The sequence below is a fragment of the Scomber scombrus genome, chromosome 15 (assembly GCF_963691925.1).
Source record: "Scomber scombrus chromosome 15, fScoSco1.1, whole genome shotgun sequence".
Taxonomy (NCBI): Eukaryota; Metazoa; Chordata; class Actinopteri; order Scombriformes; family Scombridae; genus Scomber; species Scomber scombrus.
This window is the reverse complement of record NC_084984.1, coordinates 24,975,555-24,992,190: the sequence shown is the minus strand read 5'-3', so window position 1 is coordinate 24,992,190 and position 16,636 is coordinate 24,975,555. Positions and strand designations below refer to the sequence as shown.

Below are 16,636 nucleotides of genomic sequence, written 5' to 3'. Positions count from 1 at the left end.
TAGACAGGATCCTGAGCGGAAGCAATGCAGGTTTCAAAACACGTTAAAAAAAACAAGACTTTAACAACATACTCATCCAGTTTCTGACATTGAGGAAGCTCTGCTGGCTGGTGAGATCAAACATCAGCAGGAACCCCATGGCATCCCTGAAGAACGCTGTTGTCAGGCTGCGGAACCTGGAACAGACACACACACACACACACACACACACACACAGAAACCAGTTATATTCTGACATACTGTACATTTTAAATGCTTTTTGCACTTAACCAAATAACGCTACAGTGGTTCCAGATTACAGGAGAGGCTTGAACAATAAGTATGAGGACACATGTTCACCAAAATCAAATCAACAGGTGTAACTGAGCAGCAGCTGGCATCTCAGCAATGACCACTTCAAATGATATCTGCAGCAAACAGTTTGATGAACTGATCATACAGATGTAATAATGACTTCAATTACACAGTTCAATGATCAACAAGATCAGTTCATAAGATATAAATAAATCTGCTCTGTTACATATTGAAAAAAGATCATTATAAAAATTATGAAACTAAGACTGACTCATCCTTCAGTGAGTCATCTTTTATAAACAGATCGAGGCCAATTCCAATTAAAGACCACACAGACATATTGATGATTGATATATGACACACACACATGCTCTGACTGCTGTTCCCTGTCCAACTGATCAGTGTGATAATTCATGCTCGATTTTAGCTGTGAACTTTATCATTTTACAAACTTTGTCAAAACTGGACTTGCCAATTTGGCACTAATACACCATATTAGTGTAATTAAGAAAATATTGAGGATGAACTGACAGACCTAAAAACTTTTTTTTTTTTTTTTTTAGGTCTCAAAGGCATCATTCGATCTTTTTTTGATAGTGGCAATACTAGTTAGTGACTTTCTGGAGCACTTTTGTCACCATGAGGTTGTCAGGTAAGCGGAGGCTGCAGAAGTCACTGTATCTCACCAAAAATAGTCCAGCACATGATCCTCCATAAAACCACAACATAATGTTTTAAAATGTCAGTTTTTGTACAGATTAAACAAGATATATACGTAACATCTTAAATCAGGGAGCTTTAGAGGTGCTGGTAGGCAATGTTGGGGTCATTACTCACAAATGTAATGTATTATACATGTATTACTTTACTCAATTACTCCCTGTGGAAGATAACCCATTACTTTCGAGGTACTCCTTAGCATGCTGAAATGATGTGTAGAAATAATATATCAATAAATAAAATTAGTTTTGGCTAACCCTAACTCTAACCTACCATCATGTACAAATAATAATTGCCTTAAAATAATATATCAAAATAAGAGACTGGCCTTGCTAACACCATTATGCATATGAACGGCATTTCACGGGCCAAACACACTCAAATAAACTCACTTGACCCACGTTAAATTACTGCATTGCAAATAAATGTACTGTGATTACAGTAATGCGTTACATTGTAAGGCGTTACACACAACACTGCTGGTAGGTGTATTTTGTTCACTTTGGACAGAGCCAGGCTAGCTGTTTCCCTTAGTTACCGGTCTTATTAAGCTAAGCTACCTAGCTGCTGGTTCAAGTTACATATTAAAAGGCCAGATATGAGTGTGGTATCTTTCTAAGCTTTTCTAAAAATGCAAAAATGTCCCTTTAATATTGTCTTTAAATCAAAACACACAAGCTAAATTATTGACACGCTAACTTGTAAAATAAAAACTGGGGTCTGGACATTTCCTGTAGCAGCAGCTACCGGACATTAGAGACAGCAACTGGACACACTTCAGCTTTGACCATAAAGGTTGGGTGATATGCAGTAGGTATACAGTTATTTAATCTACATGCAAATTCACACTGTTCTAGTAATCTACAGGTGGCTGAAATGCAAGAAAAACACAACACTGCACCGACAATTGCAAAAGAAGAACAAGACATCAAGCTAGTAAACACACATGTAAACAAAGCAGGGTTTAAAATACTTTACAGCTTTGCAAATGCAAATGGGGAAGGAACTGCACTCAGCACATGTATTAGACCTCAATGAACGTGCAATGCATTTTGGAGAAGTAGTACTCAATGCAAACATAACTTTTGTTTGTTTACTAAGAAACTCGACAGAGCAGCTTCAACTGTGACCTGCATTGGCTGCTACTTGAAAACCACATGCTTCATTCTCTGAAGTACTGTATAGACTGTTCCCCTAAAGTCATTTAAACATACCAGTCCAATACCATCAGTGACACATGGATAGAAAGTGAGATAGAAGCAGCCCACCTCTCCTGTCCAGCTGTGTCCCAGAGCTGAAGGTGGACCTTGAAGGTTTTCCCTGCGGTCGTCCCATTGGGGTTGGCCGCTGTGTACATCTGAGGAGAAAGAAACAACACTAGACTTTTACTTTCTAGACTTTCCATGTCAACATATACCTTGTATCTGGTTGGTGGTGTTTCTAATATTTAGTCTATCCTAAATTATATACAGTAAGTAGGATGGACAAAATATTAGAAACACCTCTTAGCATAACAGAATACATTTCAGCAGCAGCAAAAATTACAACTTCCAAAACGACCATAAAGTAACATGATAGGTGGATTTTCTGCACCACTGTTGCATTAGGCTGCATTCGTCCTACAGCAGCTAGATGGACATATTGAACTCGTAATTTAGTGTAATAGGGTAGATCTATTGTGTAGGACTAGATTATCTCTTAGTTGCACACTTAAGGCATGCTGCCAGGACTCTGTGGGATGGTCAAGAGAGTGATGGCATCCAGTGGGTTGTCAAGTGGGTGCCCTCCTTCTTCGGTGTTTCGCTGAACATCCCGCGACACCTCCAGAGGGTTCAGCAATCCCGGTCTCACCCCCTAGATGCCATCTACTCATTTGGGGTCCCAGGTGGACTCCTTTCTGTTAATCCACAGCCACTGGCTCCCCATCTCAGCTGTCCTTGAGGTCTCTGACTGCCTGCTGATGGACCTTTCCTTGCACTCCAGAGGAAAAAATGTGATTCACAGCTTTTCACATTAACATTAATTGTGCTTTTCACCTGAAAACCAACATTAAGAAGAGTGATCAAGCAGCAATCTGACGTTTAATCTAGTTAAAACTGAATATACTGAGTGAACGTGGTCACTGCAGTCCATTCAAGGCAGGTCTGTTCACTGAATCTGTTTGCACAGATTGTGAATCTGAGGGTACGGATTTACAAGTCAAGTTTTTTTTTTCCTACCATATGACCCCAGGGGGAGCTCCATAAATATCTGTTATATTACTGAAGATATACATCAACGGGAATTTGATAGTCTTGCCCTAAGCGACAACATTCCAGCCAAACATAGATTACATGCGTTGAACCTTTGCTCAACTTTTATAGCACACACACGTCATCTAGAAAAAACACTCCAACAAGTACAGGCACTAATCCCTGGTAGATTACTTTGTAAAGTGAACGATTTCCTATAACGGATCTATAGCTCAAACTGAACCTCCAGGATTATATTCCATCTTATTTGAGCCCTTCTGTCTCATTTATCATCACTTCTCTGTTGTAGAGCATATCTGACTGACAGTTATCTGGACGGTGGTCCTCCTGATTCTGTCATAATGAACCCTCTGCAGCAGCTGCTAGTGTTTGTGTCTCTGCAAGAAGCCTCAGGCGTCATTCACACCTCTGACTCTCACAGATGAGACACTCTGTCACTTTCTCTGACGCTCTTTTAAGGGTGTGTTCGCACGATCGCTATCAGAGCAGTGGGTTTGAAATGAAGATTGAAGCGTTTGGTTCGGTTTTCCAGGTGATGACTGGCCTTCAAGTTAGGTGGCAAATTATGACACTTGCATCTGACAGTGTAAGGCCTCTGTGGTGAGAGCAGTGCTGCAGTTTGTTATGGGGGCTGAGTGCTGCTGCAATACAATGCTGGGTTATGGTGAAAGTATCATAAATGTATGTACTCATATATTCCATTGTTTTTTATTACACAAAATAACCTTTCATCTGTATCAGCATTTAATGTCTACACACAAACATCTGTACAGAACCTTGCCTACAGAAAAAGCTTGCATCTAATCAAAGAATAAGTTAGCATGACTAAATAGTCTCAATGACTATTTGCTCTCTGCCTGTATTCCAAATGTTACCCAGCTCATCATCAAGACTGTCACGATATCATCTCCTTGAACAATTAATCCTCTTTTTACGAATTAATCTTGTCAAACACCATTTGTTTTAGACCGTTTAACTTCTTCTAAGCGAGATATTCAATCTACTTTCATGCTTGAGCTGACAAGAAATAAGACTGAAAAGGCTGTCACACTTCATGGGTTTTTTGCAAGGCAAGGCAAAACCAAAACTTTTATTTTGATAAATTGCAATTTACACAGCAGAAAATACAATGAAATCAAATCAGGCCTGAGAGACAAAGGTCCTCACATGTGTCTTGGGGTGATCTGATCTCAAGTGGACAGCTCTAAGGATGAGTTTCAATGCTTCCAAGACACATTGGGGATGCACTGAGATTCAAATTCAAATTCTTTATTTATCCCCGAGGGGAAATTCAATTAGTCTGTTAGCTCTTCTGTAAATTATTGAAGAATTAGACAGCCTGATGGCTGTAGGAGCGAAGAATCTTTTACATCTCTGCGTCCTGCAATGGAGAGAGAGGAGCTGTCCACTGCTGTTTTTTTGGTCCATAAAGTTGTTGTGTAGCGGATGATCCGGGTATTTCAAGATGGCCTCGAACATCTTGACAGTGCATCTCTCCACCACCTCCTCCAGTGTGTCCAACCTGGCTCCAATCACAGAGCCAGCTCTTTTGACTAGTTTGTCCAACCGCCTTGCATCTTTGTGTCTGATGCTGCCTCCCCAGCAGACTGCAGCATAAAACAACACACTTGCCACCACAGAGTGATAAAACATCTGCAGCATCTTACTACAGATGTCAAAAGATCTGATAGAAAAAACCCTCTGATTAAGCAAAAGTACATACTCATTGGCATCACTGGCGTTCTATTAAAGTGCAAAACAACAAGAAGAAACCACAAAAACAAGATTCTCACGAAATACTTGGTCTGATTTCCATTTGGGCCGAAGAGGTTTTGACTGTACCCACACACCAAGGTCTTTGTAGACTTCTATTAATTTCTGGCGCACTAGGCACAGGAAGTGCATTGCTGCCCCATGCCAGTTAAAACAAAAATACATTTGAACTTTGCAAATGGAAATTATGTAAAAGCTTATTTGCCTATAGAATGGGGAAGTAACAATCGAGATGCATGTGGAGATGCTTTCTAATGCCAGGTGTGATGTGACGTATTTAGAGCTGTCCACTTGTGATCGGATCATCCAAGACACATGTTAATGACAGGTGTCAACAGGGTCAATGACTGCCAAAACCAAGCCACCTTTAGTCTTGAGCCAGGATCTAGGAAAAGTTCCAAAAGGAGGAGCGATCAAAACTGTCCATTAAATGACCTGGCTGAATACAAGTTTGTTTAGTATTCGTGCTAGAGAACGAAGACTAAACAAACTTGTATTCAGCTTCAGGTCCCATAAAGACCCTGAGAGGAGCCACTGACAGCAGTGAACTACAGCTGTCATCACACATCTGTCTGTTTCTCTTTGACTCTCGATATAACAGCTTGAAAATAGGGTGTGATCTTAACACACACACATCAACACACGCAAGCACATCACAACATCACACACGCACAGAGGAAGTGAGGAACGATAATCAACCCTATGAGTCATCTGGAGCACAGGGATTAAAGCAGCACTATCAGTATTTTAAACTTGGAAGGCAAAGCGTCACCAAGGTGACCACTGACACCCCCACCCACTCTGATTCAAATAACTGGATCTTACACATGGCCGTCTGGGCTTGTTATATCCTCACAAGCATAATAATGCAAGGGGGGTGGGGGGCCGAGATTGGAGACTGGGTTCTACACTTCTATAAAAACACAGACTGTCATTACAGACTGTTGTGGACAGAGTTATTTACCTTTAATTCTTCTACAGTCTCCACTCAGGACGTACACAGTGAGGAATGGAGGACACTACTTGCTTAGCCAATGTGACATGAATAGCCTCTTTCAGTAGCTGCTAATGTGAAGTGTGGCAATATTGAGGTTAAAAAAATGATCAAGGTCATATGATAAGTACATATGTAGACATGATTATGTCGACAGTTATCTTATTGTACGATAAGTCGATAGCATAATTATAATGCCAGGCCCAAACATCTGTACCAAATTCCATGACCATCCATCCAATTGTTGAGACATTTCACTAAAAAACCTCATGATGGCACTAAAGGAAAGGTCAGGGGTTCACTACGTCATTAGGATCCATCCCGAGGCCAATGAATACCTCATTAAAATTTCATGGCAATCCATTCAATAGTTTTTGAGATATTTCTCTCTGGACCAAAGTGGTGGACTGTCCAACGTAGCAACATTGTCATCCTCAGAGCTAATGGCGCCACAGTTGCTAAAAAGTGTTAGGGTTAGGGTCCATTCTTTGCTTTTTTCCCGCCTGTGAAATATTGGATAGCTCTGAAACCCCTCTTAACACTCTTGGGCTAAGCTGCTCTCAAATGTTTGCACTAGAGCAACAATCTGTAATGAGTTGTAAGTAGACATTGCTCTGTTTTTTTTGGATCAATTACCAAAAAGTTTGGAAACCACTGTTCCAACATCTAACTAGTTAAAAAAAAAGCCATTTCCCACAGATAATTCATCCTGGGTTACTGGTGTTTCTGACCCAGGTTTGATCTCTCTGCAAAAGTTGAAATAACCTGACTGTGACTCAGCTCAGCAGTAGCTGTGGGAGTAAAGCAGCAGAAAATCCAGACCTGACCCAACCCACTGTTTGTTCCTTGAGAAGTAAAGCCCTAAGGAAATGCCTGGGCAAATGCCACGGTAACTATGGTAACCAAACTCCCATCATCTATGTATAATGTATGCGTGTGGACATCAGAAAAATTTACATCCACTCAAGAAAAAAGTTTGAAGATGAATTAGCTGCAATTCAAATCTAGAAAGACCAAAAACGTAGAATATGTCCAAAAACGTGTGCACATTTCCCTGCTTTTGTTCCTAAAAGTAGTTAATGTATAAGACGGGAAACTTACCACTCTCTTTTCCCTGAAGTCGATGCCGACTGTGGTGATGAACTTGGGGTTGAACTTGTTGTCTGTGTATCGGTACAGGAAGGTGGTTTTCCCCACGCCTGAGTCCCCCAGGGCAAGGAGCTTTATAAGGTAGTCATAATCCCCATCAGTCATAGTGATGACCGCAATAAACCTGTCGAAAACAGACAGAGACGCATGTTAACACAGACGAACATGCAGAGACACTCAGCTTGAGCTCTCGCAGACGAGTGTGTGAAAAAGCAGCAAATCACACGATTAATGAGATAAAAGATTAAAGAAAGGAGGAAACCGAGCAAACACTGATATGATCAGTTTCACATGCCAAACATTTTCAGATGAATAGTAAAAGTACCAAGGGACAGAAGAAGACGTCTGTATGTTCTTGTACTACCCACTGTTGAATTATGGGAGTGACGATCAGAGGGTCGTCCTGACCAGAATATGAATGTCTGGGAAAATGCTAACTTTGTGTATGTGAGTGTATGTGTGTGTGTGTGTGTGTGTGTGTGTGTTTGAGCATTAAGTGCGGGTGGGAAGGAGTCTATGTGAAAAAGTGCTGAATATATATAAACTCTTACATCAGTTTCACTTGATTCATGTACATTATTCACAGCAAAAATCTAGGAATCTGTTCATTTTGAGCAGTAAAACAAGTGAAAATCACATAACAAAAAACTGCAAGATATCAAAGCACAGTACAATTTTGATATACTTGTATTTAATTTAACTTAAAGTACGCTGTTTTATACTTCTACCCAACTCCACACACACACACACATGCTGATTCTGCAGATTTTTTACAAATATTTTACATCCAAAACCAAAATTAATACAAACCAAACTATCAGATTTAGATATTTTATGGATAAAAGTGAACATTTTGCCCTGATGGTGGCACTACAGGAAAGGTCAGGGGTGACCAAAGTCACTAGAATATGTCTACTGGGGATCATGAGTACCCAAAGTAGGACGAGGAATGCAGTTCTCATGTGAAAGAATGTGTTCCTGTATCTTAGTCAGTTGTAGTCTGGGACCATTTTTTCTCTGTTTGCCTCAAGGCCAAATGTGGTATATTTAGACCGGTGATCATAAGACCCTAATTCACTCAGCTGAGAGGAAGCATGTATAACACTGTGCTTTATTATAAGGAGGACAGTGACCAACCCGGAGCTCTGATCCCCTCACAATAACCTCAATGTATCTCAGACAGTACAGTGAGAATCAGAGTGGCGTCATTCACCAACCACACTGAAACTGAGACATTTAATTAGCAATCTTCATCGGTTATGTTTTTACACATGTCCAGTAATCTACAATGGAAATAGCAATGCAGTCCACACAAAAAGTATTTTACACAACGTACATTTGGCAGACGCTCAAAGCGACTTCCGTTTTTCCTCTAAATGACACACATAGACATGAGGAGCAAACTGATGTCCTACCCCTTCTACTGCCTGAGCATCAAACACAAAGTACTTTTTGAATTCTAACATAGCATGCTAAAGATTTAATGTGCAAAAATCCTAAATACTTGCATATTACACAAACATTGAATGTCAGCATTTTGCATCTGCAAAGTACATGTTGCATATGTGGCATTACCGAGTTTTACATTCAATGATTAGTTATGTTTTGGTAAACATTTGTACTATATAGGCATGTTACCATTTACATAAGCTGCTTACATCAGATGCTGTATGGGCTCAAGCACCCATATAGCATGCTCACTAGAGACTTCCCGCCAGCTGAGACAGCTTTCGTCACGGTTTAGCCCTCCAGCTAACTTGAGGGGGGATAAAACAATTCAATCATGCAGTTCTTCTAGATTTTCTGAATGTTTTTGATCCAAATAGATCAAATAGGACAGGTCTTTTTGTGGGGGTTGTGTGACCCTCAAAAAATGTATCTCCTGCTTTACAGGAATGCTTTTTGGGTCCTTGTAAGATCTAGAAGTTGTAATTCCACAGTTTAGACACTATGTCAAATAGACTTCAAAGCCTAGCGCTCTTCCTGGGGGCTTGGGGTCAAGCTGCACCTGACAAGGTGAATATGTCCTAAAATAGCCCACATACAGAAGTCAAACCAATTGATATATGCAACAATATGACTTTTCTTCTGGCACCACCCTCAGAAAAAATGTCTTGTGACCCACTTGTGGTTAGACTTAGAAAATAGCCAAATTGTCCCTTCATTTTTATAAAAGTAAAAACTTAATTTTCTGATGTGTACTGATTAAAAACGACTGCAGACACTTAGTCTTTTACTCAGCAGCTCTGTGGCCACATAGTAAAGTACATTTATCTTTATGTGTTTCTGTTATGTTCCCAACTGCACATTAACACAAAGATCTTTTCAAACGCATTATCGCATAATAATAACCGACTTGACAGCAATAACAAATCCGCCTGATGGATTAATGAGCTGAAACCAACGGCTTCCTGTCTAAGAAAAACACAAATCTAAAATTGTTTTACCTCAGAAATGGTCTGCCGTAATGTTCTGTATGTGAAAAACCCACTGGTCCGGTCCTTTAAACAGTCCTTCTAACTCAGTTAGATGTCTTTTATTTGTGGGAGCACCACATGACAGCAAACAGATAGACCTTATTTTTTTCTTTCTTCTCTCTCTCTGACACATTTAGCATCTGTCCGTCCTGGTATTGATGAAACCCTCAAGAGGTGAGAGGTTGGGGTTGAGACAAGGGGGCGTTGTGGAGCTTATTGATCTGTCGTCATTGGTGGAAAACCAGGAATGTTTGTAGTGTGATCAGTGTGTCAGCCATGATTCCCCGAGGGTAAAACAGTCCACAGCAGCTCGGTCAGCTGACTGCAGGGAACAGCATCACTTACAGTCACCCTGACAACAAACAACTAAACAGAGTAGAATAGCATAAATGGGGATTTATTTAAAAATGTATGTTAATTCTTCAGTGTGTTTTTTTATGTCCTTATGCTGCACTGACAAACGTGAGGAAAACAGTAATAAAAAGATTGATTCCCACATTCATAAAATATTCTAAGAAATTAATAATATATTTTAATAGAGAATTTCATCAACACGTTTAGAATTTGACAGAAAAATATAGTGACTTAATAGTAGCAGTAGTAGTAGTAGTAGTAGTAGTTTTATAGTTATCCTATTGAGGTATACTGATTACAAAAATATTGCTTCACAGCTTTGTTACATTCAGGTTGTGTAGGATTTTTTACCCCCAAGTGCCTGCTAAACCTTCTATCTCAATAACAAGCAAGAACAAAACCATAAAACACAACTAGCCATTAAAAATGTATGAGCGGTCACACACTTTAGGAAAGAGGGCGCAGAAAGAAAGCGTAGAGTCTATAACAATCCAGTCCTGCTGCACAGAGAAGACATGAGTGAGTTTGAATGAGGAGATCTGATCAGTGTCAGTATCACAATGTCTATCAGGAAGTGGTGTTTTTGCTCTTCTTCCTCTGTTATCTCTCATATCTGTGACATAAGAACAGACATCACTGCTTTCAGTCTGATTCAGATACACTGTAGCTTCATAAATAATCTTACATTTGTATAGATTTGAGATATCCATTAAATGCTTGGGTTGTTGTGACATTTGGTCCTGAATGATCCGCTGTTATATCAGGCATCATTACACACTGAGACTGTGCATTCACTCTACAAAACAGACATTTTTTAATTGAATATTGTCAATTTTATTTAATATTAAAAGCTCCTAAAATATGACATCTTTATTCTAAAGTAAAACTTTAAATGCACCACTTGCAACTTCCGAGAAACATATCCATAGACTTCTTTCACAATCGTCACAGATATATAAAATTTTACATCTATACACATCTACAGTATCAGTTATCTGACCGATCTCACAGCTTCAAAATGCTGACTGAGAACATGAAAAATACGGACTTCCTGTTCTGTCTTGAAAGTTTTCACACAATTTTCCAGCAATCGGATTATCTGATTTTACAACCATGCTAGCAGCTGTGGTTGGTTGTACGTAAGCGAAGCATTGCTTGAACTAAATGCTAACATCAACATGCTGATATGACGCACTACGACAATGTTACTGTAATACTGACGATCTTAGTTTAGCGTGTTAGCATGTTAACATTTGCTTTAGGTGGTGGAACAACTGACCAACCGACATGAAACTTGAATTAAAGGATAGAGAGGAAAGACACTAACAACAATAAAAAATGTGAAAAGGGAACAGATGCATCAGCAGAAAGAAGTAGAGGCGGGCAGACTGAGACCATTAACACTGATAAACCATAATTTATGATTTAGAACCACCAGAGCTGACAAAAAAGTAACAACACATCAGAAGTTATGCAGGAAATGTGATTAGTCAGCTTAAACTGCAGATGCTTCTACATGTTTCAGAGCAACAACATAGCGATAATATGGCTGATCTTGACACCCGAGACCACTGTTCACATCCTATCTTCTACCAACTTTGGATTCTTTGAGCCATGTAGAAACAGAATGGAGGTTTCTGGCACAACTTCAACTACTTCCAAGGTAAATAGAGAAGGGAAAAAAAGTCTAAAGAAAGTCAAAGCTCTAGCAACACTTGTAGTATAGGAGAACTTAACTATTAGACCAACATGTTTAGGCTTGTGGCTTGCATATCGGCCTTCCTCTGGTGACCCTGATGAAGGCCGCAAGCTGAAATGCGTCGGTCTGATAATAAAGTTCTCCTATACTACAAGTGTTGCTGGAGCTTTGACTTTCTTCAGATTCTTTGAACCATGACAGTCACCTTTCTCTTACTTTACAAAGTAGTTTCAGTTGATGAACCAAACCTTAACCATAGATGTGACTGTGATTAGAAAACAATCATATGAGTAATTTTTGTGACAGTCATTGGTAAAAGTAATGGGTTTCTTTGGAAGGCATGTATAGTATTTTGACATTTAGCCTGGAGAACTTTTTGGTTTTGCAATGCAGGTGGTGTTTGTTGAGTGAAGCCCAAATGAAGCCATTGATGATGTATATTGTCTGATCTTGTAGAACCATTCTGTCGCTCTCCTTCCCAGTACTTCAGGTATATAGCCTAATGGATGTACATAATGCAAAACATAACTTAATAATGTACAACACATCCATCCTGCGTCGTGGTGTTTCTTTTACAATCAGCGAGTTAAACCCTACACTGAACTACAGTATTAATCACTACACCTCTACAGAGAAGCATAAATCCATCTAACAGACCCTGAGTGTAATTTCAACCATTCAGTCTTGTGCTGCTTTAAACACACACAGATTTATTACACATTGTGTATTCATCAAGCAAGCAAGCAAGAGAAAGTGCAGATAAGAGTGTAGTACAGCCTGTTTGCAGCAAAAATGTACAAATATGATTCCATTATGAAAAATGTAAAATGAGAATTTATGCTTACTGATATTAGCAAGCCTTCTTCGCTGCATAACTGCTTAGATGTCCCCTCATTTTTAAAAATAGAATTCTAACCAGAAATCTGTCATCTCTTTTAGAACAATTTTTTAAGTCAAGCCAGGCCTTCCTTGGTCTGGCGTTGGAGCATAACTGAACTTCTAATACCTTATTGTCCTAAGAGGCCTCGTGGGTCTTCCAACTTGGATCTTTCAACTATTTTGTCTTAATACTTTGCTGTACCACTTATCACTTTGACAAAACCTGTGTAATACTGTAATACTATAGCAAACACTGGTTGAGCAACTACCTTTTAAGAGATACAAAAGTAGACCAATTGATGTATCTGTTTATAGTGCTGCCAAATACACACCTTGGTTTAGAGAAGCAGAGCACAGTTAAGTTAGTCATCTTGCTGATGATTTGAAAGCATGGAAACTGTTTGGAAAAGGAAAGGCATTTTCAAAAACGACTTGGCAGATGATAGGATGAACCATCTGTCAATCACTGCCTTACCTTGTGAGGCAGCTGGATTTGTGAAATCTCAAGATCGCGCGAGAATCATCATAGGACGCTGATTGGTCTAGGTGCATAACTTGAAGCCTGATAAGATGCATTCTTGTGTGATCTTATGATATCATGGTCTCGCAAATCCAGTTGCCTCAGCAGGTGACCTCTCTACAACCAGTGTTTGGTTTGTCAGTTCTGGGCTACTGTAGAAACATGGCAGTGCAACATGGTTTGCTCCATGGAAGAGGACCTGCTCACTATGTAGATATAAAGTGCTCATTCTAGGGTAACAAAAACACAATCATTCTTATTTTCAGGAATTTTTACACTAATTAAAACATGTTATGAAGATTATATTCCATTTCGGCCAAGTCTATTCTGCTAGATGCCGCTAAATTCTACACACTGCACCTTTAACACAGCTGAAATGAAATAAAACCAACTGTAACACTGGATAACATGCTGCATTGTTTCCTGTGAATACCTTATGCATACAATAGGCAGATAATTCAAAGAAAGCACTGAAATTTTGGACACCATCACTGACAATGAAAGCTAACATACCGAAAGGTGACTACTGTAAATACACTATATAATAGCATCAAAAACATGAAAATTGTCACTTTTAAATCCATTTTTACATTTTTCTTAAGCTGTTTAAGATGTTTTAATGCTGCCTATGTCCTATCTTTTAACTCTGGAGATTGCAATTTGCTTGAGAACTGCAGTATAAATAAATCATATTTATTATGAGGTTTTGGTATTTCCAGGTATTATACAGCAGAGGAGTCTCTGAATCCTAAATAACATCCTATGGAGAAAATATAAGAAAGAGTGGGAGAGGCACAGAGGAAGAAACATGATGATTCACTGCATATTTGTGAAATTGTTTTTTAATCCAATATTAGATATTCAACGTATAAGAAAAAGAGACAGAATCAACTGCTTGTGCTTCATGTTATCCTCTATATCTCATTATCTACGCATTACTGCCGATGAATAAAGATCTTTATACAAAATGAGTCTGTGATCCTTTAATTAAATCAAAAAGTAATTAATATCAGCACCGCATGTCTAATCCAAATCCAAGTTAGATTTCCAAATTAAATGTATTCTCAGATTTTGGAGTTGCACACCAACATGATAGGTTTCTCATTTCATATGACCGGAGGCAAACAGATTTTTGAAGAATTTGAGGTGAATCCACCAAAAACCCATCAGTTAAAGGTTTCAAGGCAATCAGGAAAAAATTATGTTTTTCTTAATTCTAATAACACTAATTTGTACAGAGAAACATCCCAGCAAAAGCTGTGGATAGGTGTTTTTTATTAAAGATTTCTGAAAGCAGCTTGGGATTGATGGCTGCTTGGCCTTTTCCGTGTTAATTATTGATCAACACTGACAGGATTAATCTGTTTCGTCTTGCTGTGGTTACTTGGCATAAATGCTCGCTGTGGTTTAAAATAGTTTCCCAAAGCCTTTTAACACTCATATCATGAAAGCAAAGCACCATAGAATGCGTTAAACTTTGTAAAACAAGCATCTTTAAGTCTGTCTTTAGAAATGTCGACAAACAGAAGTCAGTTGGACTCTAAATGATGGATGGAGAGGGGGCTCTAACACAAGTATGCACAAGTACAAGCTGGTACCAAAGCAATATCGATACCTTACTTTGAGAAGTATAAAGATTTTTTTCATTTTGAAGTCATAATCCTATGAATTCAATCCTGGTTGATGTGGTGATACCTGTGATTATTTCAAGACTACGGTCCCAGAGTTCTGTTGGCTGCTTTACAAAACAAGGCACGCCAGTTAACACTTTTAATATGAAGTAGCAACAGCAGGAAATGTTTAGTTTGCATTAGCACTTATTACATCATTTTTCTTGTGAATCACTTGTGCTCCTGAAGGCAATCTGAATTATGCACAGCAGTGGCAGAGGCTGCTAACAATAGAGATGACAATATAGAGAGGCACTTAGAGAATTTAAATGAACTGAAAGTATATGCTTACAACCACAAGTCATGAGTATTTCAAATATTTCTCTCAAACTGGTGTTTAAACACTTTGGTTTCTCAGTAATCTATTCACAAAAGGTCAGTAGACATTTGTGTCTGACTGGAGTGACCTCTGGATCATTTTAAACAGATCAGACAACTAATTTGTTCTCCATGTGTTCTAAGGATACCGTCGAGGGTCTTTGTTGTCGTTACCAATCTATTCTCCGGTGTCAACAATCAATTACCGCTAACATGGATGAAGACTGACCCCTGATTATCCAATTTATCCAGACATCCTCTAGGTTTACCATCACTTGAGACGATAAGGCTAGAAGATCAATGAAGAGAAACTAAACAGCAGCCAGGTGGCCTGAAGGGTACCACTCCTCTTTGCAAAGACTGCAGCATTTGAGAGCAGGTGGATTTCTTCGTACTACTTTAAACCAATTATAAGATTTTTTGTTGCTGGTGTGTTTTAAGTTCTTTTTGCTTTTCAGAGACAGTGATCAATAGTAACTTGCTGATCAGATTATCAGGGCCAATGCTGGTTGTCCACATTGTCCAGCCTGACTTATTTGGTTTCGGAAATCGACTTAAGAATTTAGAAGAACATTCTGCAGATCTGAGCAGTGCTTTGATGCTAAATTGCATTGGGTCCATTGAGGGAGCACATAACCCTCAAGTAATTAAAATGAGTGTTAGCTTGTTTTCCTGCTATTATTGTTTCTGTCAAAACAAAGTTGCTCAAATTCAAAAGAAATGTGATGAGATAGGACATAAGGAGATTGGGAGCTAACTAGCTAACCTTACAACTCAATTTTAAGCCTTTTTGCTAACATTTTCTTATTCAACATTGCTATTAAATGCAATATAGTGTTAGTAAGTGCTATTCAATTATAGTTCCAGATAGTTACTGATGGTTTGAGAAGCCAAAGCAGGTAATTACTGGGAAATACTGGGTTTGGTGTGAATATTGTATTGTGAAACTGTGCTCAGATAGCAAAATTGTTACGGCTCCGAATACACATACCTGAGAGCACCGCACCTTTAACAAGAAAGGCCCACATTTAATTTAGGACATTTGGGCCACATTTGCTATTTGACATGTGGGCCATTTCAGGCTCACATCCACTTTGTCCATGCCAGAAGAAGGCTAGCAGTGCTGCATCATTTCTTGGAGCAGCCCACTTCCGTATGCTATCTGGGTGCCCCTCAAAAACAATTTGACTGCCTGACGCCCTTAGTTAACACAACAAGAACATGTTCAAGACATTTTATTTGTTGGCTTGATCTCTTATGCCTATGACAAACAGAGTTAAATCCACACATAATATGATATAATGTTGTGTTTAATGATTTAAGTGTTTCTGTCCGGTGTGTTAAACTGGTTTGAAAGTGACCACAGAGTCCAGCACCTTCTGGACCACATGTCAAAATATGACAGACTCAACTCAGGTGAACTTTGTGTATTCATTTATCCATCTGTTAGTCCCACCAGGCTTCCTCAATCCTTCCCTAATCCCACAGCGGGAGGAGAAGGCTAACACCTGTACAGACAGTCAACACAGCTGGATCT

At 39.1% G+C, this 16,636-nt stretch overlaps 1 protein-coding gene across 1 annotated transcript in view; it reads right to left on the bottom strand.

Moving 5' to 3' along the window:
* The window catches only part of rab27b (RAB27B, member RAS oncogene family), a 58,986-nt gene that overhangs the window by 3,061 nt on the left and 39,289 nt on the right, over positions 1 to 16,636 (bottom strand). Inside the window, exons 2-4 of the mRNA XM_062434814.1 lie at positions 7,135 to 7,306; positions 2,283 to 2,371; positions 73 to 176 (exon numbers count right to left, since the gene is read on the bottom strand). Coding sequence (XP_062290798.1) covers positions 73 to 176; positions 2,283 to 2,371; positions 7,135 to 7,287 — 346 coding nt within the window. The 5' untranslated portion in view covers positions 7,288 to 7,306. The remainder of the gene's footprint in view (positions 1 to 72; positions 177 to 2,282; positions 2,372 to 7,134; positions 7,307 to 16,636) is intronic.